The sequence below is a fragment of the Coregonus clupeaformis genome, chromosome 16 (genome assembly GCF_020615455.1).
Source record: "Coregonus clupeaformis isolate EN_2021a chromosome 16, ASM2061545v1, whole genome shotgun sequence".
Lineage (NCBI taxonomy): Eukaryota > Metazoa > Chordata > Actinopteri > Salmoniformes > Salmonidae > Coregonus > Coregonus clupeaformis.
The window spans coordinates 33,685,534-33,713,325 of NC_059207.1; the positions used below are offsets into that span (position 1 = coordinate 33,685,534).

Consider the following 27,792-nt stretch of genomic DNA (forward strand, 5'->3'; position numbering starts at 1 on the left):
ACATTGAGGCATACCTGCATGCATTTGAGGCCACGGCCACTAGGGAAGCCTGGCCTAAGCAACAGTGGGTTGGTCTGTTAGCCCCCTTTCTAACCGGGGAATCGCTGAATGCTGTCCGGGACCTGGGCCCTGACCAGGTTACTGACTATGATGCCCTGAAGTCTGAGATCCTCAGCAGATATGGACTCACAAAGTTTGGTATGGCCCAGCGCTTTCACAGCTGGACCTTCCAACCAGACCAACCTCCTCGGGCGCAGATGCATGAACTTGTCCGAATCGCAAGGAAATGGCTGGATCCGCAGAGGAATACAGCAGCGGCGGTGGTGGAGGCCGTTGTGGTGGATCGTTACCTCACGCGCCCTGCCTTATGAGGCAAAACGGTTCATCAGTCAACAGGCCTTGACCACGGCTGATCTGACCGTGGAAGCTGTGGAAAAGTACCAGGCCACAGCGGAGATGCTGAATGCTTCCCGAAAAGACCCCAGGAGTGCGGCCCCACCACAAATGGGAAGAACCCGTCCAAAGGACCCCAAGGTCTCGAACCCAGCCACGTCAGGACTTGTCCCGGCTCCAGGGGGAGCCAGAAACCAGGCGGGTCCAAGAAGAGTACACCAGGAGGGGGAAACTCGACAGTGTTACCGGTGTGGGGAGATGGGACATATCTCCTGGCAGTGTGGGAAACCAGCCGATGAACCTATGCCCACTGCGGAGTCCTCCAGCTCAGCACCCACACACCGTGTTGCGTCGCTCTTGGGAGTCGTAGATGGCGGCCCAGATCGACCCCCCACCTGCCCGGTAACTGTGAATCACCATGATGTGGAGGCCTTACTGGATTCTGGTAGCCGGGCCACCCTGGTGCGTAAGGGATTTGGTGGGCCCAACGTGTCTGACCCCCGGGGAAAGTCCTCCCAGTTTCCTGTGTCCATGGGGACACCAGAGAATACCCCATTACTGAACTTACAATGACCAGCACACGGGGAACCATACACACGACGGCGGGGGTGGTTGATTCCCTCCCCGTCCCTGTCCTAATTGGACGAGACTGCCCAGCCTTTTACCCACTCTGGAGAGAGTCTCAGGAGAGGATAACCCGAGTACCTCGGAAACGGAGAGGCAAAACTCATCCTGGGAAGGCTCCGGTGCAATCCTCCGAATTACTCACTCCCGCCCGGGCTCTGATAGGGATGGCAGGTGCCCAGACCGACACAGAGACGGAGCTACAGAATCTGGACAAAGAACTGTCTGGTCTGAAGGGGACCGCTGAGAGGTATCGTTTGTTAAAGCAACAGTTAGACATGAAGACAGAAGAGGTAGATATCCTCCAGGCTAAACTCCAACAGAGCTCCTTCCCTAAGCAACAGGAGGAGCTGGAGAGGCTGCGCAGGACCATCGAGGAGTGTGAGGAGACCCTGCGCAGTAGTAAGGAGGTCCAGAAGAAGGCAGAGGAGAAGTACAAGGTGTTGGAGAACAAGATGAAGAATGCGGAGGCAGAGAGAGAGAAGGTACTGAAAGCTGCTCAACAGAAGCTAAACTCTGCTAAAACCAAGGCTGATGCGTTCAGTAAGAAACTCAAGGAGAGACAACAGGAGGCTGAGTCCCTGGTCCTAGAGGTGGAGGAGTTGAAGAGAGAGCAGGCTGGCAAGCACCACGGCAATGCGGACGCCCTCTCCCGGCGTGATGCCTTCTTCGCTGCCTTTACCCCGACGAGGACGTCGGTCCCGAGGAGGGGATGTGTGATGTCACGAGAGGCTGTGTCCTGGAGGGACGTTACATCCCCTGAGGTGGCTGCAAACCCAGACAGCTATGGCTCCATCTGCTGGTATGGTCGGGAACTCCACCCCTCTATGGCCAATCTTCCCACGCAGCTGAAACAAATGAGGAGCTGATGAGCTGAAGGTTTGGGAAGGGAAGAGACACACTGAGGGAGTGTGTGGGGGTGAAGAGACACAGTCTCCAACCTGGGCTCTCTGGAGGACAAGAGTGCTGCACGTCCACTTCCAGGAGGAATATAAGGATTTGGAGATACTTACCTTTGGGAAATACTCACCTTTGGATATCTGCACCTGTGGAAATACGTGTGGGACATTTGGAAGGACGTTTTGCTGGGTTGGCCCCTAGCTGCAACGTGGAATACAGTAAGACTGGGGAAAAGTTATTTGAGCGAGTGAGAGTTATGATTGTGGATGTGGAAGAGACATCCCTGAACTGTTAACCCTTAAAGAGCCACCAGAGAACAGTATTGTGTTATACTTTCGTTAGTTTCCCAAGACCTTTAATAAAATCCTTGTTTTGGTTGAACCTGGTCTCCTTGCACTACTTGAGCAATCCCGCTGAAAGCTGTGTAGCCTCTCGTGACGTCACAACACCAAAACACATTGAGACATTATTTTACTGTAATAGAGGAGAAGTAAACATTTCTAACGATACCCTTTTTATGTCTTTACTACTCAAATTGCGTGCAGAGCAAACGCTACTAAAACTAGAGTATCGATTAACATTGATTCTGGAAAATGAATGCTCAGTTTGTCGCGTGCGGCGTTGGGGTACTACGTACCGCTAGCAACATTTTCGCCAAAGACGGTTATACTAACTGTCTAGTAAATGTGCAATAAGCATAAAACACAATTATATAAAGAATTGGCAACTCGTTCTCATTCTGAGAAATAAGGTAGGCTACTTGATTTCAACATCTGAACAAAGTGGACAGGCTAGCATGCTGTTCAAACAGTTGGAGACCGACAGAAGGGTGTGTTCATAAAAATTCAACTGTTCTACATTGTTAGCTAGCAAATAGATCCAAGTTGGCTAAACTTGAAATATGAAGATTAACTAGCACGTGGGCTTGAGTGATTGTTGATGAGACCGGTGTTAATTTTCTATAGCCTAATGCCTGCTACAAGAAGTTTGTCATGTTAGAGAATGTGCATTATGCATGGTTCTAGTGAAATTTGTAACAAAAAACTTGAAAGACTTGAAAGCCAGATCAGTGGTTATTGCAAAAAAAAGGCAGATTAAACTATTTTAATAAGACCCATTCATCATTTAATGATTTTATGGTTGTGGAAGGCCTCTATTTAGCCTAGGTATAACTTCACAAGCCCTGAATTCATTTGATTATTGCTGACTGTTTGGAATGCAGTGTATTTGACCTTTAATTCTACAACAATGCTTATTTAGAGAACATTAAAATCGAGATGCAGTATATATCGCCCATAAGTTTTTAAAAAATCTAGGACTGATTTTTAGGCCATATTGCCCAGCCCTAGTTGACTTTGCACTTCTCTCTCTGAGCTCTTTACAATGACTAATGCAACCAGAAGAGGAGAGTAAGACCATTAAGTCTGTGTGTGCAGGGCTCCCAACTTTAAAAGGTTAGGAGCACCTCATGAAATTTAGAAACACCAGAAAATAAGATTTATTTGTATTTTTGCACAGTGCTTAATTTGGGATGAGAGGTGCAGGAGCTGTCTTTTTCCAAGTCGGTCCATTAGACTATGTTCACAGGAATTCCCAATTGACATTATGCTGTAAAGACCTCTGATTATTCACTGTTAAGGGTTTATACACATTTTGACAGATGGAATTTCATGACTTTTCCATGACTTTTAACCAGATTTCCATGACTAATAATTGGTGGTGTTTATGTAGCCTACGTGGAAATAGTGTGCATAAATGTGGTATTGCAGGGATGCAAACTGGTAAGGGCCCAAAAAGGTGACCACTTTTTTTTTTTTTTTTTCTTAAAGGAAACTGCTAGAGGGATTTAAAATGCAAATTTCTAGTGACTTTTAGGCTGGATCCCTTCTTGAAGTGTTTTAACTGTGTACTAATTAAACAACAAAGAATATGATCTACATGATCAGTCTCTGTGTGTAAAATAAAGTGGTTAATGTGAACCTAACTCATAGCAAAAACAATAAATGGAAAGCAATCCAATCTGATGTTGTAATGTTAGCTATCTGGCTGTCTGACTTTGTTAGCCAGCTCATTTTCACACCATCAATTCAATTATTTGATCAGTTAAGTTAGCTAATGTTGCTCGACATTTCGCTGGCTAGCTAACGGAGAATTCAATCTAGCTATTGTAGCTAGATACTTTAACTCTTTTAACAATTCTTGTTCCACCACACTTGCTCCCTCACCTCAAACTTTCCAAATGCAAGTACGCTTCATCACCTTCTCACCTCCATCTCCAGGCTTCTCACCTACCTCTTCATTGTCGTTCAGGGGACGCGCTGCTGCTGTAACTGCTGCTGTAACTGGCAAACTGTCTTTCCAGAGCGCGCTCTGATGCTGTAACTAGCAAGTTGGTTGTCTCTTCTCTCTTCAGTCGTGTGCTGCATTATGTTATGTGAAGGACTGGCTGATCCCAGGCTCGAGCCTTGGATACAGCCAGTATTGCTCCGAACGCGCATCACTCGTTCGCTTACAGCCAGTAGTGATCCAAACGCCCCCCCCGAAAAAACACTTTTCTCATCGGATCTACACAAATCACGTAGGTTACCTATTTTGGATTGAAAACAGGGGATTTGGCTGAAAGCTGACTAGTTGGCATCCCTGGGTATTGGCTGAAAGCTGACTAGTTGGCATCCCTGGGTATTGGCTGAAAGCTGACTAGTTGGCATCCCTGGGTATTGGCTGAAAGCTGACTAGTTGGCATCCCTGGGTATTGGCTGAAAGCTGACTAGTTGGCATCCCTGGGTATTGGCTGAAAGCTGACTAGTTGGCATCCCTGGGTATTGGCTGAAAGCTGACTAGTTGGCATCCCTGGGTATTGACACTAGAAGGCTGCTGGTCTCTGATCCCATGTAGGCCTACCATCTCCTGCTGTTATGCCCTCGATCAAGGCACTTAACCTCCCACAACGTAGAATAAATGCACTGTTAGGCTACTGTATAAAACACGTGGTCAACCCTCCATTTGGAGAGCTACTGGGTGTGCAGGCTTTTGATCAAGCCTTGAAACACACCAGTGTCTGCTTATCAGGGTCCTGTGTGAGCAGCTGATGTTTAGGCTACAATGTGCTGTGTTAGAGCAAGGCTTGAACAAAAGCCTGCACACCCAGTAGTTCTCCTGGAGGATGGTTGGCCACCCTTTAATATAAAATATTGCAACACAACCAAATACTTTTTGTCTTAATACAGTTTTTCCCTCAATTAAATTAATCAGGGATGAAATGGATAAGGTAGGCTACTTCAAAGCAACGTAGCTAACTAAGACATGTTTATCTATAACCTTTATAAGGCTAGAATATTAATGTTTCAGGGGAGATCTATGCACAGCATGGAAGTTATTTGTCAATTAGGCTATTCTTAGAATATTTTGAACGTTGTCAGAGTTACATGGCTAGCCTACTGTTTAATAAGAGGGGAATACCAGCTTTCCAATAATGGTGTCAGATGTCTTTCTCAACAGTGCCGGTGGAACGACATAATGCTTATAATTAACTAGCGAGAGAGCTTGTAGTGTGGCTAGTTATGTTTTGAATTGGCTATATAGTTAGTCAATCATTATTTTATAGGCTACCTGCTGCTGAAATGTCTCTCTCTCTCCCCTCGGGCAACGGCCCACTCACACTGGCACACACACAGATGATGCACAGCACATACAGAGAGATGCGCTGAAGGGTAGGCCTAATTCTGATCATCGCTGATATGTAGGTTTTTATGTGATTTTATATATTTAAAAAGGAAAACGCTATAAAAATTCCATGACTTTTCCAGTATTTTCATGACCGTAAGAGCCCTCATTTGACAACTTGGAACAGCTCATTCTGCACATTCAGGCTGGCGCATTCCCAAACTCTAATTGTCTACTGGCACGCATACACCGGATTTGCAGATCTGAATGCCCACTCTCCATTGCTATTCAATGCAGATCCTGCCTTCATTCTGCTTTGATCAACCTTTTTTTGACAGTGTGTGCGAATCCGGGCCGTTGATGGGCCACTTTGTTTTGTAGAGGAGCCGGTACGCAGTTCCCCAAAAATTGGAGGTGCCGGCACGGCACTCCGGCCCAAGTCAAGCACTGATTTGAGATGCAGCCTATATGAATTCTAGCTACTTTTGAAGCACATGTTGTGCACTAGAAACTAATGTAACACTGTAAAGACATTAATTTATTATAAAAGCTAAAATGTTGATACGAATACCTGTCATTGAAATTACAGTCATTTGTGGAATATTAGGTTTCTACATGGTGTAAAAACACTTTTCCTATTAAGATGCATTATATTGAAAACTGTACACTGTCTCTTTAAAAACGTGACATGCAAGAGATCTGTCATTCATTCATTGCTGAGGTCATTTATCTCATTTAGCCCCTTTTTCTTTTCTTTCTGTCCCCCCCAAATGTTTGGATATATTGGCAAAGTTACCAGCTTGTTAGCTAGCTAGCCAATGAGGTAACATGACTGAACAAAGTGTAAACAAATGGTTAACGACGCACAAGTATTTTTAGAAAGGCCCACAACATGGTTTATGAATGTAAAATGAATGCATTCCTGGCGATCTGCTATAGGAAGATGAAAATGTTGCGCCGGTAATATGGGTTAGATCTTTTGACCTGGCTAGAAGCAAACTGTTTGGTAATGGTGCAGCCATGATACAATCGAATCTGCACTCGCCTTTTCTCTAGGGCACTCGGAAACAACGCTACAGCAAGCCTTATCGTGTGTGTACTGCTTGTGTATTATGCTACTAGAGTGTGTGGGTCTACTCTCCAGCTGCACTAGTGAGTTAGTTAGAACTCTGTTTGACTGTGGTAGTGAATGGGTTTAATCAGTTGGCAATAATCTAATGAATTCAGGGCTTGTGAAGTTAAGGCTAAATATATAAGCCTTCCGCAATCCATACGACCAACAAATAATCTAATTATTTAATCAGACTTTTCTGTTGGAATTATTTGTTGTTCAGTGTTTTGATTATTAAAGTGTTAATTGTTATCCTTCTCTTCCCTCTCCAGGACTACAAGGCAGACGAGGACCCTGCTCTGTTCAAGTCCGCTAAGACTGGTAGAGGACCCCTGGGACCCAACTGGAAGGTATGCCTCTCACTAGAACACCCGGGAGGGAGACTGCAGTTTGATGAAGACAAATCACCTCTCCCTGCTCAAATTGGGTGTAATAGAAATTGCAAGTGATCAGGTCAGATTAGCCCCTCCTGTCTCAGCCTTGCTCTCAGCCAGCCAGGAGAGTGTGTGTTTGTACACGGCTGTCTGCTCCGGGATGTACTATGTGTGTTGTCTCTTAGTTTGAGCTAGGAACAGTTTTTTTTTTTATTTTTATTTTTTTTTTTTTTTTTTTTGAGTCTGGAGGATATTTGTTTGTAAAAAGTGAGAGGTGATGAAAACAGCTCACCCAGAGACACCGTTTTCTCCTCTAACCCCTCATCTACAACCCTGCAAACATGCCCATGATGTCAAACTAGTTAGATCTCCACCCAGCAATAGTTTACAGCCCTCATATACTTAACAAAAATATAAACGCAACATGTAAAGTGTTGGTTCCATGTTTCATGAGCTGAAATAAAAGATCCCAGAAATGTTCCATACACATAAAAAACTTATTTCTAAAATTTTGAGCACAAATTTGTTTACATCCCTTGTAGTGAGCATTTCTAATTTGCCAAGATAATCCATCCACCTGACAGGTGTGGCAGATCAAGAAGCTGATTAAACAGCATGATCATTACACAGATGCACCTTGTGCTGGGGACAATAAAAGGCCACTCTAAAATGTGCAGTTTTGTCACAACACAATGCTGCAAATGTCTCAAGTTTTGAGGGAGTGTGCAATTGGCATGCAGACTGCAGGAATGTCCACCAAAGCTGTTGCCAGATAATTGAATGTTTATTTCTCTACCATAAGCCGCCTCCAACGTCGTTTTAGAGAATTTGGCAGTACGTCCAACCAGCCTCATAACAGCAGACCACTTGTAACCACACCAGCCCAGGACCTCCACATCTGGATTCTTCACCTGCAGGATCATCTGAGACTGGACAGCTGATGAAACTGAGGACTATTTCTGTCTGTGTTAAAGGCCTTTTGTGGGGGAAAAACTCATTCTGATTGGCTGGGCCTGGCTCCCCAGTGGGTGGGATTGGCTCCCAAGTGAATGGGCCTATGCCCTCCCAGGCCCACCTATGGCTGAGCCCCTGATCAGGCGCAGTGGTCTAAGGCACTGCATCGCAGTGCTACCTGTGCCACTAGAGATCCTGGTTCGAATCCAGGCTCTGTTGTAGCCGGCCGCGACTGGGCGACCCATGGGGCGGCGCACAATTGGTCCAGGGTAGGGGAGGGAATGGCCGGCAGGGATGTAGCTCAGTTGGTAGAGCATGGCGTTTGCAACGCCAGGGTTGTGGGTTCGATTCCCACGGGGGGCCAGTATGAAAAAAAAAAAAAAAAAAAAATGTATGCATTCACTAACTGTAAGTCGCTCTGGATAAGAGCGTCTGCTAAATGACTAAAATGTAAATGTGAAATCCATAGATTAGGGCCTAATTTATTTCAATTGACTGATTTCCTTATATGAACTGTAACTCAGTAAAATCGTTGAAATTGTTGGATGTTGCATTTTATATTTTTGTTCAGTATAGTTCAATGTGGAATAGTTTTCCTGCTCTGTGACAACTTGCACAGATTAAAGACTGCTGAACAGCTTTATAAAGTCTGAAGCAACTTTTTATTTTGTGTTTTTAATTAGATCTCTTCCCCCCCCGCCTTGGACATGGAAACAAACTTTTTGGAGAGGAAAAAATGAGAGAGAAATCATAATTAAAGTTACAAAAGAGAACACAATTTGTGCCAGCTTCTCAGAGCAGTAAAACTCTTCTATCTGCATGCACACATGCTTCCGTATTGGCACACTTTGTATTTCTGAAAACTCCTGGTCCTTTGAGCAGGGCGACGGGAGAGAAGAAATGTCACCGTAAATGTTTTGATGTGGGTTCCGTTTTATGTGAAGTTTTCCTTTAGCGGTGACAACTTTTCTAGCTAAACCCTACGCAAATTTAGAATGTTTTTCATTCCCACCCTCCCCCTCGCTCTCTCCTCCGTGATGGGAGCATCAAACAGTGGTGGGATGGGTGTGATTGTGGCAGGTCTGTGGCATTTCTCCCTGTGTGCAGCGCTAGAATGAAGTGATTAATTAAACCGGTGTTCTGGGAGTGTGTGTGTTCTGGGGGCGAGCAGGTCCTGGGTGTTAATAATGGAACCGGCTTTGCGCTGAGATGCCGTTATCGCTGCGTGATGCGAACACCGTTTTATCTGCCTTCCCCGGCCACAAAGGCATGCCTGTCTGGAACGGTGTCGCTGTCAGGGTGGAGCGAGAGAAATGGTCCCTTCATCTGGAGTTTATTACATTTACATTTAAGTCATTTAGCAGACGCTCTTATTTATCCACTTTACTCTCTCTCCCTCCTCTCCCACTTTACTCTCTCCCTCCTCTCTATCCTCTTCCTCTCAGGGAGACAGAGTGCAAGCTGCAGATAGATTTAAAACTGTTTTGTAGATTAGAAGACTTTTATCCGTCTACTGCATATTCTCATATTGATAATTATTTTACTAAGCTTCATTTCCAAAGCATTATGTATTAATGGCATTTTAGGGGTTGGAGTACAGCAGAGATTTGTCCAAACCAATTTGTTTGTGTTCTCAAATCACACTCTGCTTTCTTCTCTTTTGAGAGTTCCATTATTGGAAAGTTTGCATAAACTTTGCTTATTTACATATTCACTGTTTTGTAATATCTTGTCAACATAAATGATCTAGTGTGTCTGTTCTCCTGTTGTGTTGCTACTAACAGAAGGAGCTGGTTAGTAAGGCTGACTGCCCGAGGATGTGTGCCTACAAACTGGTCACTGTCAAGTTCAAGTGGTGGGGCCTGCAGAACAAGGTGGAGAGCTTTATTCACAAGGTAAGGACATTTCTTTTTTCTTCAGGTTAATAGACACTAGCTACGTCTATTATTTTTCTGTCGACATTAAGAAAGTGTGCATAGAAAATAGATGTGTCAATTGCCTGCTACGGTGTGTTTCTATTGAACTGTCTTGTGTCAATAAAAACAGCTGGGGAAAAAATCCAGAAAATCACATTGTATGATTTTTTAAGGAATTAATTTGCATTTTATTGCATGACATAAGTATTTGATCACCTACCAACCAGTAAGAATTCCGGCTCTCACAGACCTGTTAGTTTTTCTTTAAGAAGCCCTCCTGTTCTCCACTCATTACATGTATTAACTGCACCTGTTTGAACTCGTTACCTGTATAAAAGACACCTGTCCACACACTCAATCAAACAGACTCCAACCTCTCCACAATGGCCAAGACCAGAGAGCTGTGTAAGAACATCAGGGATAAAATTGTAGACCTGCACAAGGCTGGGATGGGCTACAGGACAATAGGCAAGCAGCTTGGTGAGAAGGCAACAACTGTTGGCGCAATTTATTAGAAAATGGAAGAAGTTCAAGATGACGGTCAATCACCCTCGGTCTGGGGCTCCATGCAAGATCTCACCTCGTGGGGCTTCAATGATCATGAGGAAGGTGAGGGATCAGCCCAGAACTACACGGCAGGACCTGGTCAATGACCTGAAGAGAGCTGGGACCACATTCTCAAAGAAAACCATTAGTAACACACTACGCCGTCATGGATTAAAATCCTGCAGCGCACGCAAGGTCCCCCTGCTCAAGCCAGCGCATGTCCAGGCCCATCTGAAGTTTGCCAATGACCATCTGGATGATCCAGAGGAGGAATGGGAGAAGGTCATGTGGTCTGATGAGACAAAAATAGAGCTTTTTGGTCTAAACTCCACTCGCCGTGTTTGGAGGAAGAAGGATGAGTACAACCCCAAGAACACCATCCCAACCGTGAAGCATGGAGGTGGAAACATCATTCTTTGGGGATGCTTTTCTGCAAAGGGGACAGGACGACTGCACCGTATTGAGGGGAGGATGGATGGGGCCAATACGGAGCTGAAAGTCCGTATTGCCCAGCGACAGCCCCGAAACCTGAAGGATCTGGAGAAGGTCTGTATGGAGGAGTGGGCCAAAATCCCTGCTGCAGTGTGTGCAAACCTGGTCAAGACCTACAGGAAACGTATGATCTCTGTAATTGCAAACAAAGGTTTCTGTATCAAATATTAAGTTCTGCTTTTCTGATGTATCAAATACTTATGTCATGCAATAAAATGCAAATGAATTACTTAAAAATCATACATGTGATTTTCTGGATTTTTGTTCTAGATTCCGTCTCTCACAGTTGAAGTGTACCTATGATAAAAATTACAGACCTCTATCTTACATGCTTTGTAAGTAGGAAAATCGGCAGTGTATCAAATACTTGTTCTCCCCACTGTATATACATACTGAACAAAACATTATAAACACAACATGTAAAGTGTTAGTTTCATGAGCTGAAATAAAAGATCCCAGAATTGTTCCAAGTGCTTATTTCTCGCAAATGTTGTGCACAAATTTGTTTACATCCTTGTTAGTGAGCATTTCTCCTTTGCCAAGATAATCCATCCACCTGACAGGTGTGGCATATCAAGGTGATTAAACTGCATGATCATTACACAGGTGCACCTTATGCTGGGGACAATAAAAGGCCACTCTAAAATGTGAAGTTTTGTCACACAACACAATGCCACATATGTCTGAAGTTGAGGGAGCGTGCAATTGGCATGCTGACTGCAGGAATGTCCCCCAGAGCTGTTGCCAGAGAATGTAATGTTTATTTCTCTACCATAAGCCGCCTCCAACGTCGTTTTTAGAGAATTTAGCAGTACATCCAACCGGCCTCAACGGCAGACCACGTGTCACCACGCCAGCCCAGGACCTCCACATCTGTCTTCACCTGCGGGATCGTCTTGAGACCAGTCACCCTGATGAAACACAGCTGATGAAACTGAGGAGTATTTCTGTCTGTGGGGAAAAACTCATTTTGATTGGCTGGGCCTGGCTCCACAGTGGGTGGGTCTATGCCCTCACAGGCCCACCCATGACTGCGCCCCTGCCCAGTCATGTGAAATCCTTAGATTAGGGCCTTATTTATTTCAATTGACTGATTTCCTTATATGAATTGTAACTCAGTAAAATTGTTGAAATTATTGCATGTTGTGTTGAATAAAAATGAAGTGGTTTGAAGTGTTTCCATTATCCATTTAGGCAAATCACGCATTAATAAACTGGCGACAGCCTGTATGCCCTCCCACCTATCTGTTTCATGTCTCAGGTATCCTGCGAAAGCCAGCATGGATAGAATGCAAGAATTGACTGTTTGCCATATTCTAAGTATGTGCCAACGTATCGAAACTTACACTCCTGTAGCCTAGATCTGATATAATTTGATGGTAAAACTTGCACCCAGCCAACCTGAAAAGCAAGGCGAAGCAATTCAGGCATTCTTGAAATTCAAGACAAACCTTGTCCTGCAAAGAAACATTTATTTTTATAATTGAAAAATAAATGTAGCAATCAGTTGGTATTTTGAATTAAATGAGTGGAGCTTTATAGTTCTGTGATGACATCACGTGCCCCGCGTACCTTAGTCGGCAATCATCAGCAAAACAACTTAGTCGTTTTTCGCAAATGAAGAAAAATCCACCCCTGTCGAACGAATACAATTTTTGTTGATCTTTAGAACATTTCTCCTATAGCTGCTGTTTCCATTACACATGTCGCAATGTTTTTTTTGTTGCAACATTGCTTTTGTAAAATGAACCTGGGTCAATGGAAACCTGCCTACTGAGTCATCAAGAGTGCCTATAATAATCCAAGCAGCACTGTAAATAATCTGTAGGTACACCAAAAACACCTGGGTTATATGGTTTAAATGCTCAGTCTTTTGATATCCAGGACTAGACTGTATAGCATCTGACCAAGATGTGTATCTTCATTTTATTCTGTCACTGACCCATGCTTCCTGGTACCCTCTTTCTTTATCTCTATATGTCTCTATCCATGTTCTCTCCTCCAGCAAGAGAAGCGTATCTTCACTAACTTCCATCGCCAGCTGTTCTGTTGGATCGACAAGTGGGTGGAGCTGACTATGGAGGACATCAGGCGGATGGAGGCGGAGACACAGAAGGAGCTGGAGGAGGTATGTAAAGGAACATATATGACTACAAACAGGAGAAGGGTTCAATACTTACCAGGGCTTGCTACACTCAAAACCTCAAACCATTAGAGCGAGTGTGCCGTTTTTAGGCATCATCTCTTTATCGTTGTCATGGTGGCAGATCCCAGCATATAGGGCAGCACTGCAATGCAGTGTGGGTCTGGTGGTGGGTCTTGACCATGGTTGGATAGCAGGCTGTCTTAGCCTGTCTGTGGTAATGTTAGGAAGCGCATTGAAAGAGTCATGCTGGCTGGTTGGTCTGTTCATTAGTGGTGCTATGACACACAATATTCACTCTAAATTATTATCCCTCCCTAGATCCTTTTCCTAGAATTCGGATAATTCTTTTTACTTTTTAATTGAAAATCTGAGCTAAACACCCTGTTTATTTATTTCAATCTGTCAAATCAATGATCCCCCTCCTTATACTTTGCTGTAAATAAATCAGCTTTTCATGTTTTATGACAAACTAAAGCGTGTATGATTTTCTGACGTTGTAATTTTTCCCATCTTATGTGACTTTATTTACTGCTTGTCATAATTTTGCTAAATAATCATGTTGAAAGGAACATCAGTCCTAGTCTTCTTGTGTACCTTCCCTCTACTGATAAGTTATTTTTTTTTTTACTGTGTTTGTTTGATTCGACCATGTGTACTCACACTGCTGGCCCAAAGGGATATGGTGCTGGAATTCTACATTCCTGCCATTTGCTGCCCCTATCCCCTTTTCCAGCCTGTCTGTCGGTCTCCCCCTCCCAGGGTTCCCACACATTGTTTATTCTGGAAAAATCAGGGGAAATGTGATATTTTCAAAGAAATCCATCTCAACTGTGAGGAGAGAGAATTGTAATCACATACAGTGCATTCGGAAAGTATTCAGACCCCTTCACTTTTTCCACATTTTGTTACGTTACAGCCTTATTCTAAAATTGATTAGGAACAATTTTTTTAGAAATGATTGCAAATGTATTAAAAAATATACCTTATTTACATAAGTATTCAGACCCTTTGCTATGAGACTCGAAATTGAGCTCAGGTGCATCCTGTTTCCATTGATCAACTTGATTGGAGTCCACCTGTGGTAAATTAAATTGATTGGACATTATTTAGAAAGGCACACACCTGTCTATATAAGGTCCCACAGTTGACAGTGCATGTCATAGCAAAAACCAAGCCATGAGGTCAAAGGAATTGTCTGTAGAGCTCCGAGACAGGATTGTGTCGAGGCACATATCTGGGGAAGGGTACCAAAAAATGTATACAGCATTGAAGGTCTCCAAGAACACAGTGGCCTCCATCTTTCTTAAATGGAAGAAGTTTGGAACCACCAAGACTCTTCCTAGAGCTGGCCGCCTGGCCAAACTGAGCAATCAGGGGAGAAGGGCCTTGGTCAGGGAGGTGACCAAGAACCCGATGGTCACTCTGACAGAGCTCCAGAGTTCCTCTGTGGAGATGGGAGAACCTTCCAGAAGGACAACCATCTCTGCAGCACTCCACCAATCAGGCCTTTATGGTAGAGTGGCCAGACGGAAGCCACTCCTTAGTAAAAGGCACATGACAGCCCGCTTGGAGTTTGCCAAAGGGCACTGAAAGGACTCTCAGACCATGAGAAACAAGATTCTCTGGTCTGATGAAACCAAGATTGAACTCTTTGGCCTGAATGCCAAGCGTCACGTCTGGAGGAAACCTGGCACCATCCCTACGGTGAAGCATGGTGGTGGCAGCATCATGCTGTGGTGTGCCAAGCTTGTAGCGTCATACCCAAGAAGACTCAAGGCTGTAATCGCTGCCAAAGGTCCATAAACAAAGTACTGAGTAAAGGGTCTGAATACTTATGTAAATGTGATATTTCATTTATTTTGTTTAAAATTTGCAAAGATTTCTAAAAACCTGTTTTTGCTTTGTCATTATGGGGTATTGTGTGTAGATTGATGGGTGGGGGGGGGGGGACCAATTTTAGAATAAAGCTGTAACGTAATTTTTGGGGAAAAGTCAAGGGGTCTGAATACTTTCCGAATGCACTGTATAGCCTACCACTCCTTTTACAGTCAGGCCTACATTTTGGAATAGACAGCCTAGTCTTGGTCCATTGTGAGTGTTCATTATATAATATAAGTATTACCAATTAAAACTTTAATTCTTGAGAAATTAAAAAGTCATAAACATTTAGATAGGTAACTTGTGTGGGAACCCTCGCTTCCTTTCCCCCAATCTCTAACTCTGCCCTCACAGGCTCCTGATTCTATCGTTTTACATCTAGATGCGTAGGAAGGGCTCTGTTCGAGGCACGAAGGCTTCAGACGAGTAGCTGCCCCAGGTGTAGGTCTGAGGAAGGCTGTGTAAGTGCAATTGGTGGCGGAGTCGAGCCGATAGCAGACATGTTGGTTCCTCCTCCACCAACTCTCATCGATTCCTTGTCTTCCTTCTCCCACTGGGTTCTATTGGTATTGCTGCATGGCTACACTGCTTTCACTCCATATACAGTGGTGTCATAACAAGGATTTATGGTCTATGGTTTGTGTGAGTGTCTGTGTGTGCGTTCTTGTCGCGTGAACTTCCATAACTCTGACTGTATTAGTTAATCAATAACACCAGATCTCAGAGAAATGAAGCATTTGCCAGATTGTTAAGTGTATTGCTGACATGGCGAAAAGCTCCCTGCCGTGTGTGTGTGTGTGTGTGTGAGTGCCTACTCAATCTCCCCATGTGAGGGCAGACATCTGTTCAGCCTGTTTTCAGAGCCAAGGCGAGAGAGCCGGTTTTAAAAAGGCTATGGCAGCCAGTCAAAGCCATACTAAAAAAAAGTCAGCACTGGTTTCTGGCCTTGTATCTGTAGTCCAAAGAAAGGCCATAGAGAATATGGATAACAAACACACACACAAAAACGCTCCTCTGGCACTGCAGAGTTCTGTTTGTGTATCACATTCTCAGTAAGGCCTTACCACTCACTCCCTCTTGGCCCCACTTGAAATATCAATCTGAGCGCTTTTGGCCGTACATGGAGAAAAAAGGGAGGAATCTGGGCCGGACTGGCCAAAGTGGGCCAGGCTCAAGCATTCCTGGCCTGGCACCAAAGCTGATCATTTGGAGCTCTGTTTTTTCCCTCTCTACATCTCGTCCAATCCTGCATGTGTTTCCCATTTTCTCCTGGACTATGTAAACAGACGGGTGCCATCAGAGGCCCTCGGCATGGGCCTCTGAGCTGAGGGGTCGCCAGGGTTACACTTTGCCAGTACTGTAGGGCTCCACAGAGCGGCACCCATATGTTGGAGTGGAATACCATTATAACGACAAGCTCAGAGTTTGTTCTTTACTAGTTCACCAACAATACACCCCCAGCTCCTGTAGATGGTTCAGCTCAATGTCCTAGACAGCTTATCACCTTTATATATATATATATATATATATACACACATACAGTGGGGAGAACAAGTATTTGATACACTGCCGATTTTGCAGGTTTTCTTACTTACAAAGCATGTAGAGGTCTGTCATTTTTATCATAGGTACACTTCAACTGTGAGAGACGGAATCTAAAACACAAATCCAGAAAATCACATGTATGATTTTTAAGTAATTAATTTGCATTTTATTGCATGACATAAGTATTTGATACATCAGAAAAGCAGAACTTAATATTTGATACAGAAACCTTTGTTTGCAATTACAGAGATCATACGTTTCCTGTAGGTCTTGACCAGGTTTGCACACACTGCAGCAGGGATTTTGGCCCACTCCTCCATACAGACCTTCTCCAGATCCTTCAGGTTTCGGGGCTGTCGCTGGGTAATACGGACTTTCAGCTCCCTCCAAAGATTTTCTATTGGGTTCAGGTCTGGAGACTGGCTAGGCCACTCCAGGACCTTGAGATGCTTCTTACGGAGCCACTCCTTAGTTGCCCTGGCTGTGTGTTTCGGGTCGTTGTCATGCTGGAAGACCCAGCCACGACCCATCTTCAATGCTCTTACTGAGGGAAGGAGGTTGTTGGCCAAGATCTCGCGATACATGGCCCCATCCATCCTCCCCTCAATACGGTCTAGTCGTCCTGTCCCCTTTGCAGAAAAGCATCCCCAAAGAATGATGTTTCCACCTCCATCCTTTACGGTTGGGATGGTGTTCTTGGGGTTGTACTCATCCTTCTTCTTCCTCCAAACACGGCGAGTGGAGTTTAGACCAAAAAGCTCTATTTTTGTCTCATCAGACCACATGACCTGGATCATCCAGATGGTCATTGGCAAACTTCAGACGGGCCTGGACATGCGCTGGCTTGAGCAGGGGGACCTTGCGTGCGCTGCAGGATTTTAATCCATGACGGCGTAGTGTGTTACTAATGGTTTTCTTTGAGAATGTGGTCCCAGCTCTCTTCAGGTCATTGACCAGGTCCTGCCGTGTAGTTCTGGGCTGATCCCTCACCTTCCTCATGATCATTGATGCCCCACATTTACATTACATTTTAGTCATTTAGCAGATGCTCTTATCCAGAGCGACTTACAGTTAAGTGAGTGCATACATTATTTTTTTCATACTGGCCCCCCGTGGGAATCAAACCCACAACCCTGGCGTAGCAAACGCCATGCTCTACCAACTGAGCTACATCCCTGCCGGCCATTCCCTCCCCTACCCTGGGCCAATTGTGCGCCGCCCCATGGGTCTCCCGGTCGCGGCCGGCTACGACAGAGCCTGGATTCAAACCAGGATCTCTAGTGGCACAGCTAGCACTACGATGCAGTGCCTTAGACCACTGCGCCACTCGGGAGAACACACGAGGTGAGATCTTGCATGGAGCCCCAGACCGAGGGTGATTGACCGTCATCTTGAACTTCTTCCATTTTCTAATAATTGCGCCAACAGTTGTTGCCTTCTCACCAAGCTGCTTGCCTATTGTCCTGTAGCCCATGTGCAGGTCTACAATTTTATCCCTGATGTCCTTACACAGCTCTCTGGTCTTGGCCATTGTGGAGAGGTTGGAGTCTGTTTGATTGAGTGTGTGGACAGGTGTCTTTTTATACAGGTAAAGAGTTCAAACGGGTGCAGTTAATACAGGTAATGAGTGGAGAACAGGGGGGCTTCTTAAAGAAAAACTAACAGGTCTGTGAGAGCCGGAATTCTTACTGGTAGGTAGGTGATCAAATACTTATGTCATGCAATAAAATGCAAATTAATTACTTAAAAATCATACAATTGGATTTTTGTTTTAGATTCCGTCTCTCACAGTTGAAGTTTACCTATGATAAAAATGACAGACCTCTACATGCTTTGTAAGTAAGAAACTTTTTTTCTTTACATAGTTGAATGTGCTGACAACAAAATCACACAAATGATCAATGGAAATCAAATTTATCAACCCATGGAGGTCTGGATTTGGAGTCACCCTCAAAATTAAAGTGGAAACCACACTACAGGCTGATCCAACTTTGATGTTATGTCCTTAAAACAAGTCAAAATGAGGCTCAGTAGTGTGTGTGTGTGTGTGTGTGTGTGTGTGTGTGTGTGTGTGTGGCCTCCACGTGCCTGTATGACCTCCCTACAACGCCTGGGCATGCTCCTGATGAGGTGGCGGATGGTCTCCAGAGGGATCTCCTCCCAGACCTGGACTAAAGCATCCGCCAACTCCTGGACAGTCTGTGGTGCAACGTGGCGTTGGTGGATGGAGCGAGACATGATGTCCCAGATGTGCTCAATTGGATTCAGGTCTGGGGAACGGGCGGGACAGTCCATAGCATCAATGCCTTCCTCTTGCAGGAATTGCTGACACACTCCAGCCACATGAGGTCTTGCATTAGGAGGAACCCAGGGCCAACCGCACCAGCATATGGTCTCACAAGGGGTCTGAGGATCTCATCTCGGTACCTAATGGCAGTCAGGCTACCTCTGGCGAGCACATGGAGGGCTGTGCGGCCCCCCAAAGAAATGCCACCCCACACCATGACTGACCCACCGCCAAACCGGTAATGCTGGAGGATGTTGCAGGCAGCAGAACGTTCTCCACGGCGTCTCCAGACTCTGTCACGTCTGTCACATGTGCTCAGTGTGAACCTGCTTTCATCTGTGAAGAGCACAGGGCGCCAGTGGCGAATTTGCCAATCTTGGTGTTCTCTGGCAAATGCCAAACGTCCTGCACGGTGTTGGGCTGTAAGCACAACCCCCACCTGTGGACGTCGGGCCCTCATACCACCCTCATGGAGTCTGTTTCTGACCGTTTGAGCAGACACATGCACATTTGTGGCCTGCTGGAGGTCATTTTGCAGGGCTCTGGCAGTGCTCCTCCTGCTCCTCCTTGCACAAAGGCGGAGGTAGCAGTCCTGCTGCTGGGTTGTTGCCCTCCTACGGCCTCCTCCACGTCTCCTGATGTACTGGCCTGTCTCCTGGTAGCGCCTCCATGCTCTGGACACTACGCTGACAGACACAGCAAACCTTCTTGCCACAGCTCGCATTGATGTGCCATCCTGGATGAGCTGCACTACCTGAGCCACTTGTGTGAGTTATAGACTCCGTCTCATGCTACCACTAGAGTGAAAGCACCGCCAGCATTCAAAAGTGACCAAAACATCAGCCAGGAAGCATAGGAACTGAGAAGTGGTCTGTGGTCACCACCTGCAAAACCAGTCCTTTATTGGGGGTGTCTTGCTAATTGCCTATAATTTCCACCTGTTGTCTATTCCATTTGCACAACAGCATGTGAAATTTATTGTCAATCAGTGTTGCTTCCTAAGTGGACAGTTTGATTTCACAGAAGTGTGATTGACTTGGAGTTACATTGTGTTGTTTAAGTGTTCCCTTTATTTTTTTGAGATATATATATGACTTTGAACATGTGCTTCAGGTGAATGAAGCTCAAGCAAAGGTTGAGTAGTAATGATGTATCAGGATCTTAGACCAAAAGTGTTGTGGTTAGACTACTGTGTGAGTGAGAAACACCATGTTTTGGAGATGATGCACTAACATGCCTGTCTGTCTGCTTGTGTTCTAACACGGGTGGGGTGGTGGCGGGGAGAGGGGAGGCGAGGTGCTGGGGTTGGCGGGTGGGGGGAGAAAAACCCTTCAAGATGGCTTCCTCTGCCTCATTAACATACAAATGGAATTCTGCAGTTGAAAAGGAGCCTGTGCTGTGATTGAGCAGGAGGGAGGGAAGAAATGATGGAGAATTGGAAGGTAGAATCCTCATGCCATTTCATCAGATGTTTAGGGCCAGCGTGGTGTGGTTGAAGTGTTCCATTAAGGTATTCCGCTATCAGATTTAGCCACTAATTGACTTTCTAAAGTCATCAGCCTTAGGGTGTGAGGACCTGAAACCAATGCCTTTATCTACCTACAAGATAAACAAGGGCTCAATAAGAACCATTTTAGAGACATTCTTTAAAAAAAACAGTTTGCAGTTTGCAAAGGGAAAGGTTTTCATTTTTTCAGAGATATTCTTAATGTAGATTGTTTCTCAGTGAACAGAATGATGGCATTTCTCAGCCACATCCATCCCAGTTTCTTTCACAGTAACAAGCAGCCTTTCTCCTTGCAGAATTCCACTTGTTGACGCATGCAGTCACAGAACCTGCCTCCACTTGTTTGGTCTCTGTAGAGATGTAATAAATGACTGTTTATTTCCTCCTCTCTTTCTCTGCTTATCCCCCTCCCCTTTCCTCCACCTCAGCTTCGCAAACAAGGTCAAGTACGGGGAACCAGTGCTGCCGATGCCGAATGAGATGGAGGGTTTTAAACAGCGATGAAGAATGAAGATGAAGAATTTCGACGTGTGCTCCCTGCGTGCCACCTTTTACCTTGCTGATTCAGGATGTGGAGGACGAGGGCTCTGCTCCAATCGATCAATAGACCAGCACCCTGACCTACCGGCACCCAATCATAGACATTCTATCCACAGAATAATTGATTTGTAGAAAGTGACACGATCCTAGCTGATAAGGCTCCAGTTAATTTTGATGATTTCAAGCAGCAATGACCTCTGTATAGCCAGCTACCACGACCATGTTGTTGATAGACTAGTCCCTCTATCTTCTCTTGATAGATGCTTAGAGGGCTGCTTGGTTGTTGATCGAGATTAATATTTTCAAAGCATTTAATTGGCATGATTCCATTATTGCAGGTGTTGGACCTGTATTTTGTTATTCCAGTCGAGGAGGATCGTTCCTCTGTGGTCTGTTGCCTTGACCTTTTTTGTTTTCCTTTGTATTCATCAATATTTTCTCCAGATCATTCCTTTTAAGACAATGTCCTCCCTGTCCTCTTCTAGCTGTTCATAACTCTGTGGTTTTCGATTAGCTGGTGAGAGAGAGCCTGTCAGTGTGTTCTCCATATACATGTCCCTTCCTGCCATGGCGTTCATTAAGAGATTACTGACACCCTTGGCACCTGTGCCCATCCTAATCTCTCACCCTCCCTCTGCATCTTATTAACACTCTGACAATCTTGTCCACACAGGTATTTCACTCTCACTCCCATGCAAATTAACACACACACACACTAATACACACAAGCACAAACACGCACATGTAGACACGCGCCCGCGCGCGCACACAGGTGTGAATGACTTTGCGGTGGCTGATCTCTTCCAAGCTCAAGCTGGGCAGATCCATGCAGGATCCTTCAACTGAAGGGAAGTGGCTGTTGGAGTGTTTGGAGCTGTCACTGTTTTTCCACACTCTCCATCCTCCACACGCTCACACTCACTCAATCCGCTCCTCCCCATCGGATGTCCCCAGAGCGAAACCGCACTGGAAAACAGTCACAGATGGTGCTACACCCCTCCAGTCTCTGTCACACACTGCTCACCCCACCCTGCACTCCACCACCTAAGTAGCCTGACTGTCTGCCTGTTTTATTCCTGTGGATCTCTGGGACCGTGTTCTGCTGCTGGTCGTATCCTGCTGAGCAGGGGCAGCAGGTCAACAGACACCAAGCACCACCCCAGCCTACACCAGGCCTCACCTGACTGGGCCTGTTTAGTCGCAGCTGCCTCCCTACCTACTCACTCAGCACTACACTGCCTTACTGTACCCATACAGTACCTCCACTCTGTCAGCTACCCCTCTACCTCTTCCCCAGACGGGGGTCTGCTTCTGGAAGCTAACTAGCACCACCATGCCTTCTGGCTCCACACAGGCACCAGTTAGGAACCACTCAGTAGTCTTTTAGGATTTACTTCTGGGACACTAATCAACAGGGGGTAGACCAGGGATGAGCAACTACAGTCCTCGGGGGCCTGATTTGGTGTCTCACTTTTGCCCCAGCACCAGCTAACACACCTGACTCCAATAAACAACTAATCATGATCTTCAGTTTAGAATGCAATTTGTTTAATCAGCCGAGTTTGCTAGGGGTGGGGGAAAAGTGACACCACTCCGGCCCCCAAGGACTGGAGTTGCCCATCCCTGGGGTAGATGAAGGGCTTGAGGTTTGCAATGACTTGAAGATCTGTTTAAACTGAACCACAATGTTCTCAAGGTCCTAATGCATGTTTGTTCTATTGAGCTGTGGTGTGGTGATTATTCCCTGCAGTGATACTGTACTGATGTAGACAACAGCACTCCCCAGCAGCAAGCTGGTCGGACAGTGCCGTGCTGGAGCCTGAATGCGGCTCTGTGTGTTTAAGCACATAAGTGCCTTCATGTTAGTGTGTGTATGTCTGCGTGCTTGTGGGACAATAAAGAATGCATGTGTATCTTACCTTGTCAATCAACCTCAGCCTTTCTGCCTATTTTTATAAACAGACATGCTTGCAGCTGAGACAGATGGAATATTTTTTTATGACGAGCTTAGCCTTGATGGTATATTTGTATTGTTTAAGCCTCACAGGGTGATGTGAGAACCTTCTTAGTGATGATTTTAGTGCTCACCCAAAGAGTATGAATGGCTCTGCGTGATATCATTCGTTTACATGTTTGTTTACTATCCACACCCTTCCCAAGGGCAATTCAGCAATACTGACTCGCCAGCAGATAGATGGTCAACTTAGATGGCCAACTGAACTCTCCTGAACCCCATAACTGGGTAGAGATATCATGAGTACCCATGTCAGTTTCAGTTATGTGAGTGACTGACAGGACATTGAAAGTCAAGGCCATAATGGGACTGATGAAGTCCACATTTCCCATCAATGACTGTATATGCAGTCAAAGAAACTGTAAGAGGAGTGTTGAATATGACCAATGTCTTAAGGTCTGCGTCTACAGCCTCTGCCTTATATTGAATAAAAAACGTATGAAAACTCCAGAATGCAACCCAGTTCTTGTCTCATAGAACAATGGTTCACTATCTGCGCTGTTGAGAAAATGATGTGGGAAAGGACAGGGGAGGTAGTCTTTACAAGAAAAATTGTACAGTGTGGTCATGATTTATGAAATCTACTGTTAAATCTCTAGAAGGAAAAAAAAGCTTTTAAATGTTTCTGATCATCTGAAATTCAGGGGACATGGTAGTGAATGTATTTCATTTTGTTTTGCCTTTTCCGTTTGTAGAGTTTTGTGCCGCGGAAAGTCTACATAATGCATCTAAATACCTGAATAAATGTCAACAAAAAATGGACCGCTTCTGCTTAGTTTATTCTGACGTGGTCTGATATTGGCAATTTTTTTTTCTCTTAGTCTCTTTATTCTTCATTTTGAATAGCATTCTTCTGAATCTGAAGCCTATGTAAATGGAATTAATTTTGACCTGAGAGAACTCGGTCATATACACTAGATAGAAGAAAATGGACAAACCGGGAGGGACTACCTGAACTTGTCCAATAACAAATGCTCGCTTTCATTGCAAAACATTTTGCTACGGTGTGCAGTAATGAATAATATACCCTAGTGTGTCCAGATTGCATGGATATAATATGCTATTTACCAGACACTTTTATCCAAAGCGACTTAGTCATGCGTGCATACATTTTACGTATGTGTGGTCACAGGAATTGAACCCACTATCCTGGCATTGCAAGTGTCATGCTCTACCAACTGAGCTACAGAGGACCACAACAAGGTGCAAATCAAATCAGCTGCTGTAAACTAATGCCAACACCTTGTTTTGCCACACTGTACATGGTAAGACATGATAGAGGAGGAGATATTGCTATCTGTAGCAGTGTTGGTAGTACTTTATTTGGATAGTCCCAAGTAGATGTTCAATAACTCAACATTTAAAATATATCCTAACCTTAATCCTTATCCTAACCCTAAATTTAAACCTAACCCTTATTCTAACCGTAACCTTAGCAAGCAGTAGATAGTTTGTTGATGGTATGACCATCTATTTGGGACTATCCAAATAGTGTGACCGCAGTGTTTGTTTGAAGTCTGTTTCTTTCTTTTTGTTATATTTGTCTTTCTTTTTTTCCATTCTGTCTTTCTCTCTCCTCTAAGTCACTCCATCTCACAAGACCAGGGGAGAATAAGAGCTGCCTGTGGTACATGTGAAGGTTCTGATGTTGGTCCCATGAATGAGATGGTTCAGGTCAGAATAAAAAATCTTCAACATCCTTTTTCAATATTTTCCCAATATGGTAGATAAAGTCAATCGACATAATCACATTCCTGGTGTAATAAAAGTTATGATTGTGTTCAAAGATTGCAATGGAAATAGTCACTCTTCTGAGTCTAATCTAGTCATGAGCTCTCATTTACAGCAGTACACCTAAATTATTCCTTCTCTCCACTAGCAAACAAAAAGTTAGCGCCGACACCTCAGCAGTCACGTCTGGTTCACTCAGACCTTGGGAGTGTTAGAAAGTGTATTTGTGACTCCAGAATGACTCCACATCCGTCTCCTGGAGGTCAGTAGTGTCACACAACAACAACAGAGCCGGCGCTGGAGAACAGGAAAAGCGGTCAGTCTGCTGGCTGAGATATCCGCTCTTTTATTCTTGTTTGTGGAGAATGGTCACATGTGCCCGGTGCACGGAAACAAGTCATATCTGCACCAGAACAGGCAAATAATACTGTTTCTAAAAGGGGACATGGGCAGAGTCAATCACACACTGTAAGACCGCTCACACCCAAGTGCACGCACAGGCGAACAGGAATGAACCAGAGATTGATGCCTGTTAGGGGCTATGGCCTGGCCACCATTTAGAATGCCCAGTCCAGAATATATGGATCTGGCACAAATGTAATGGGCTGACCCCTCACCTCTAATCTCATATATATATATATATATATATATATACAGTACCAGTCAAAAGTTTGGACACACCTACTCATTCAAGTGTTTTTCTTTATTTTTACTATTTTCTACATTGTAGAATAATAGTGAGGACATCATAACTATGAAATAACACATATGGAATCATGTAGTAACCAAAAAAGTGTTAAACAAATCAAAATATATTTTAGATTTTAGATTATTCAAAGTAGCCATCCTTTACCTTGATGACAGCTTTGCACACTCGTGGCATTGTGTTAGATGGCAATGATGTCAGTGTTTCCTCATCTTCCGAGCTGGGCTGAGCCTAGCCCCAGAGATTATTCTTAGTCCCTCATGTTGTGCAGAGAGAGGTGGAAGAGGTGGGGACCTTCAGACAGACGAGGATCTCTCTGACCTCCTCCCACCAACACAACGGCGTTCCTCTGGATGACAGATGCTGCTTAACCCTCATGACCCTGTGTGCTGAGATGGCCGAGCTGACTGACAGAACAGCCGAGGACGGAGAGAGACTCTACTACACAGATCCACAGTGCACAGTACGCTGGCCCTAAAAAGGAAGGAACTGTCTCTTTAGCCGTCGCCCCTTGGTGATATATGTCTATCTGAGGAAGAGCTGTGTTAACATCATGAATTAAGGGGAGAGAGGAGGGACATTTACCTCGACTATCTTGTCTTATTGAGCAAAATATTGAGACAAATTGACTATTAAATCACAATAGAAATGAGTTGAATAGTGACAGTGGTGACCAGCCTCAGGACTCTCCATTGTCATGATCTGGCCTCAGCAGGGGCTCTGAGCTGGATTCATCATCACAGTGACCTCTGAGGGGAAAGGGGAGTTTAGTTTGTTTGACTAATCATGGTGCTTTTTGTTTGTGTTTGGTTTGGTCACAGTTACAATTCTTTTGAGCAGTTGTAAGGTATGTTAGAAATAAATACTCAAATGGAAAATGTTAATAAATCCAAGTTTATGGAATTTGAGAATAAGTAATTGTGAATCAACCACTTTTATAAAACAATATTTCCAAGTTGCTCTAAGCTCACTTTAATTACAATGCGTGCAGTGAACCATGTATAGTGTTTGCTATGGTATAACCCAGTAATAAGAGTGCATCCCGCCAACCCTCAGAGATTGTAATGGGCGAGTGGATCCTGCAGAAAGGTGATACTGTAAGAGAGAACAACATCTCAGGATAAACATCTTCACTCTGTAGTGAATTCATCATCAACCATACTCCAAACTCACTGACAAGCAGTCCTCCAGATCTGCCTCTAGTATACAGCTGCACTTTGCCTCTTACAATCTCACTCAAATCTCTCTCTTTCTAGTTCTCTTGCTCCCTGTCTATTTCTCTCTCTGAGCGCTGTGCTCATCTCCTTCACATAACATCCTGTCAGCTGCATTGGCATTTTCCCCAAGCACCCCAGAGCTTGCTTGCCTGCCTGCCCCATCCCCTGCCCCTACCCCTGGCACCCCCTGGCCTGTCCACCACTCTGCCTGTAACCCCTGCCCTGGCACATTTTTATTTGAGAAATCCAAAGTATTCCCACGCATAATAAAGAGATATATGTGGTCGTATTCAAATGTAAGCAAGGTTTGAAATGATTGTTTGTGTGTGGGAGGAGGGGAGAGAAATAAAATTGGCCTGTGGCTGAATCTAGTTGATGATCGCTGACAGTGCAGGGAGTGAGTGAACATCCTAGCTTTCAGTGAGTTAATATACATTTTGTGTATCATTTTCATTTCAGAGTTTTGGGTTGGGGGTCAGATTTGTGGAAAAGGGTTAAGACTTTCTCTTGATGATGCAAATCCTCTTGTGAATAAAATGAAGTGGGAGCTTTCCCCAGAAAAAAAGCCTGCTTTTGTGGAAACACTTCTAAATGAGTTAATGATATAATAGCGGAATCATTTAGCAAGGTAAATTACAAGTCTTTGCTTGAAATTCATCTGGGGGTTCACCCCTGACAAAAGCTTTCTTTGTTTGGGAGGAGTGGCATGTTCAAAATGAGCAGGAAACATGATAGCACTGACTCCCTGGCTTGCTTCTCTCTCTCTCTCACTCTCCCTCTTTCTCTCTCACACACACACTGAAAACAGAGCCAAGCTTTCCAAGTTTGATAAGATGAAGTGTGTAAGTATTTGTGAGCTCTATACAAGTTTATAGCCTATCATTTACCCCTCAATATCATAATACTGATGTAAAATGACTTTAGTCAAAACAGGCCTATATTAAATATTATTTGATATAGGCCTAGCACTAGCAACATAATCTTAGGCTATACCTAATGTCTAGGAGCAATTATTCCGCCTTCACCTCATTCGCTCTTGACACTGTCTCCATACCTTGTTCTGATGTTTAGCGCTAGGTGGCACTGTGCCTTTTTGATAAAAGTTAAATACTCGCTCTTATTCACCCCTTGAGGAACTAGTCCTATGGAGACAAAAATCTCAAGAATCACAGTACCCTCGAGAAAGTCACAAGGATGTATCTATTAGGCATACATATATGGTATGTTTTCCACTCTCTATATTAAAAA

At 44.5% G+C, this 27,792-nt stretch overlaps 1 protein-coding gene across 4 annotated transcripts in view; it reads left to right on the forward strand.

The window, feature by feature from the left end:
* LOC121584857 (phosphatidylinositol transfer protein beta isoform) overlaps positions 1-23,650 on the forward strand; it is a 40,586-nt gene extending 16,936 nt beyond the window's left edge. For 2 of the 4 annotated variants that reach the window (XM_041901030.2, XM_041901027.2), the window contains 4 exons: positions 6,964-7,041; positions 9,804-9,914; positions 12,979-13,101; positions 20,765-23,650. In XM_041901030.2, coding sequence (XP_041756964.1) covers positions 6,964-7,041; positions 9,804-9,914; positions 12,979-13,101; positions 20,765-20,815 — 363 coding nt within the window. In that variant the 3' untranslated portion in view covers positions 20,816-23,650. Of the gene's footprint in view, positions 1-6,963; positions 7,042-9,803; positions 9,915-12,978; positions 13,102-15,351; positions 15,464-20,764 lie in introns of those variants that run through there. The other 2 variants (XM_041901029.2, XM_041901031.1) reach the window with 2 other exon arrangements.
* Positions 23,651-27,792: the final 4,142 nt, after the last annotated feature.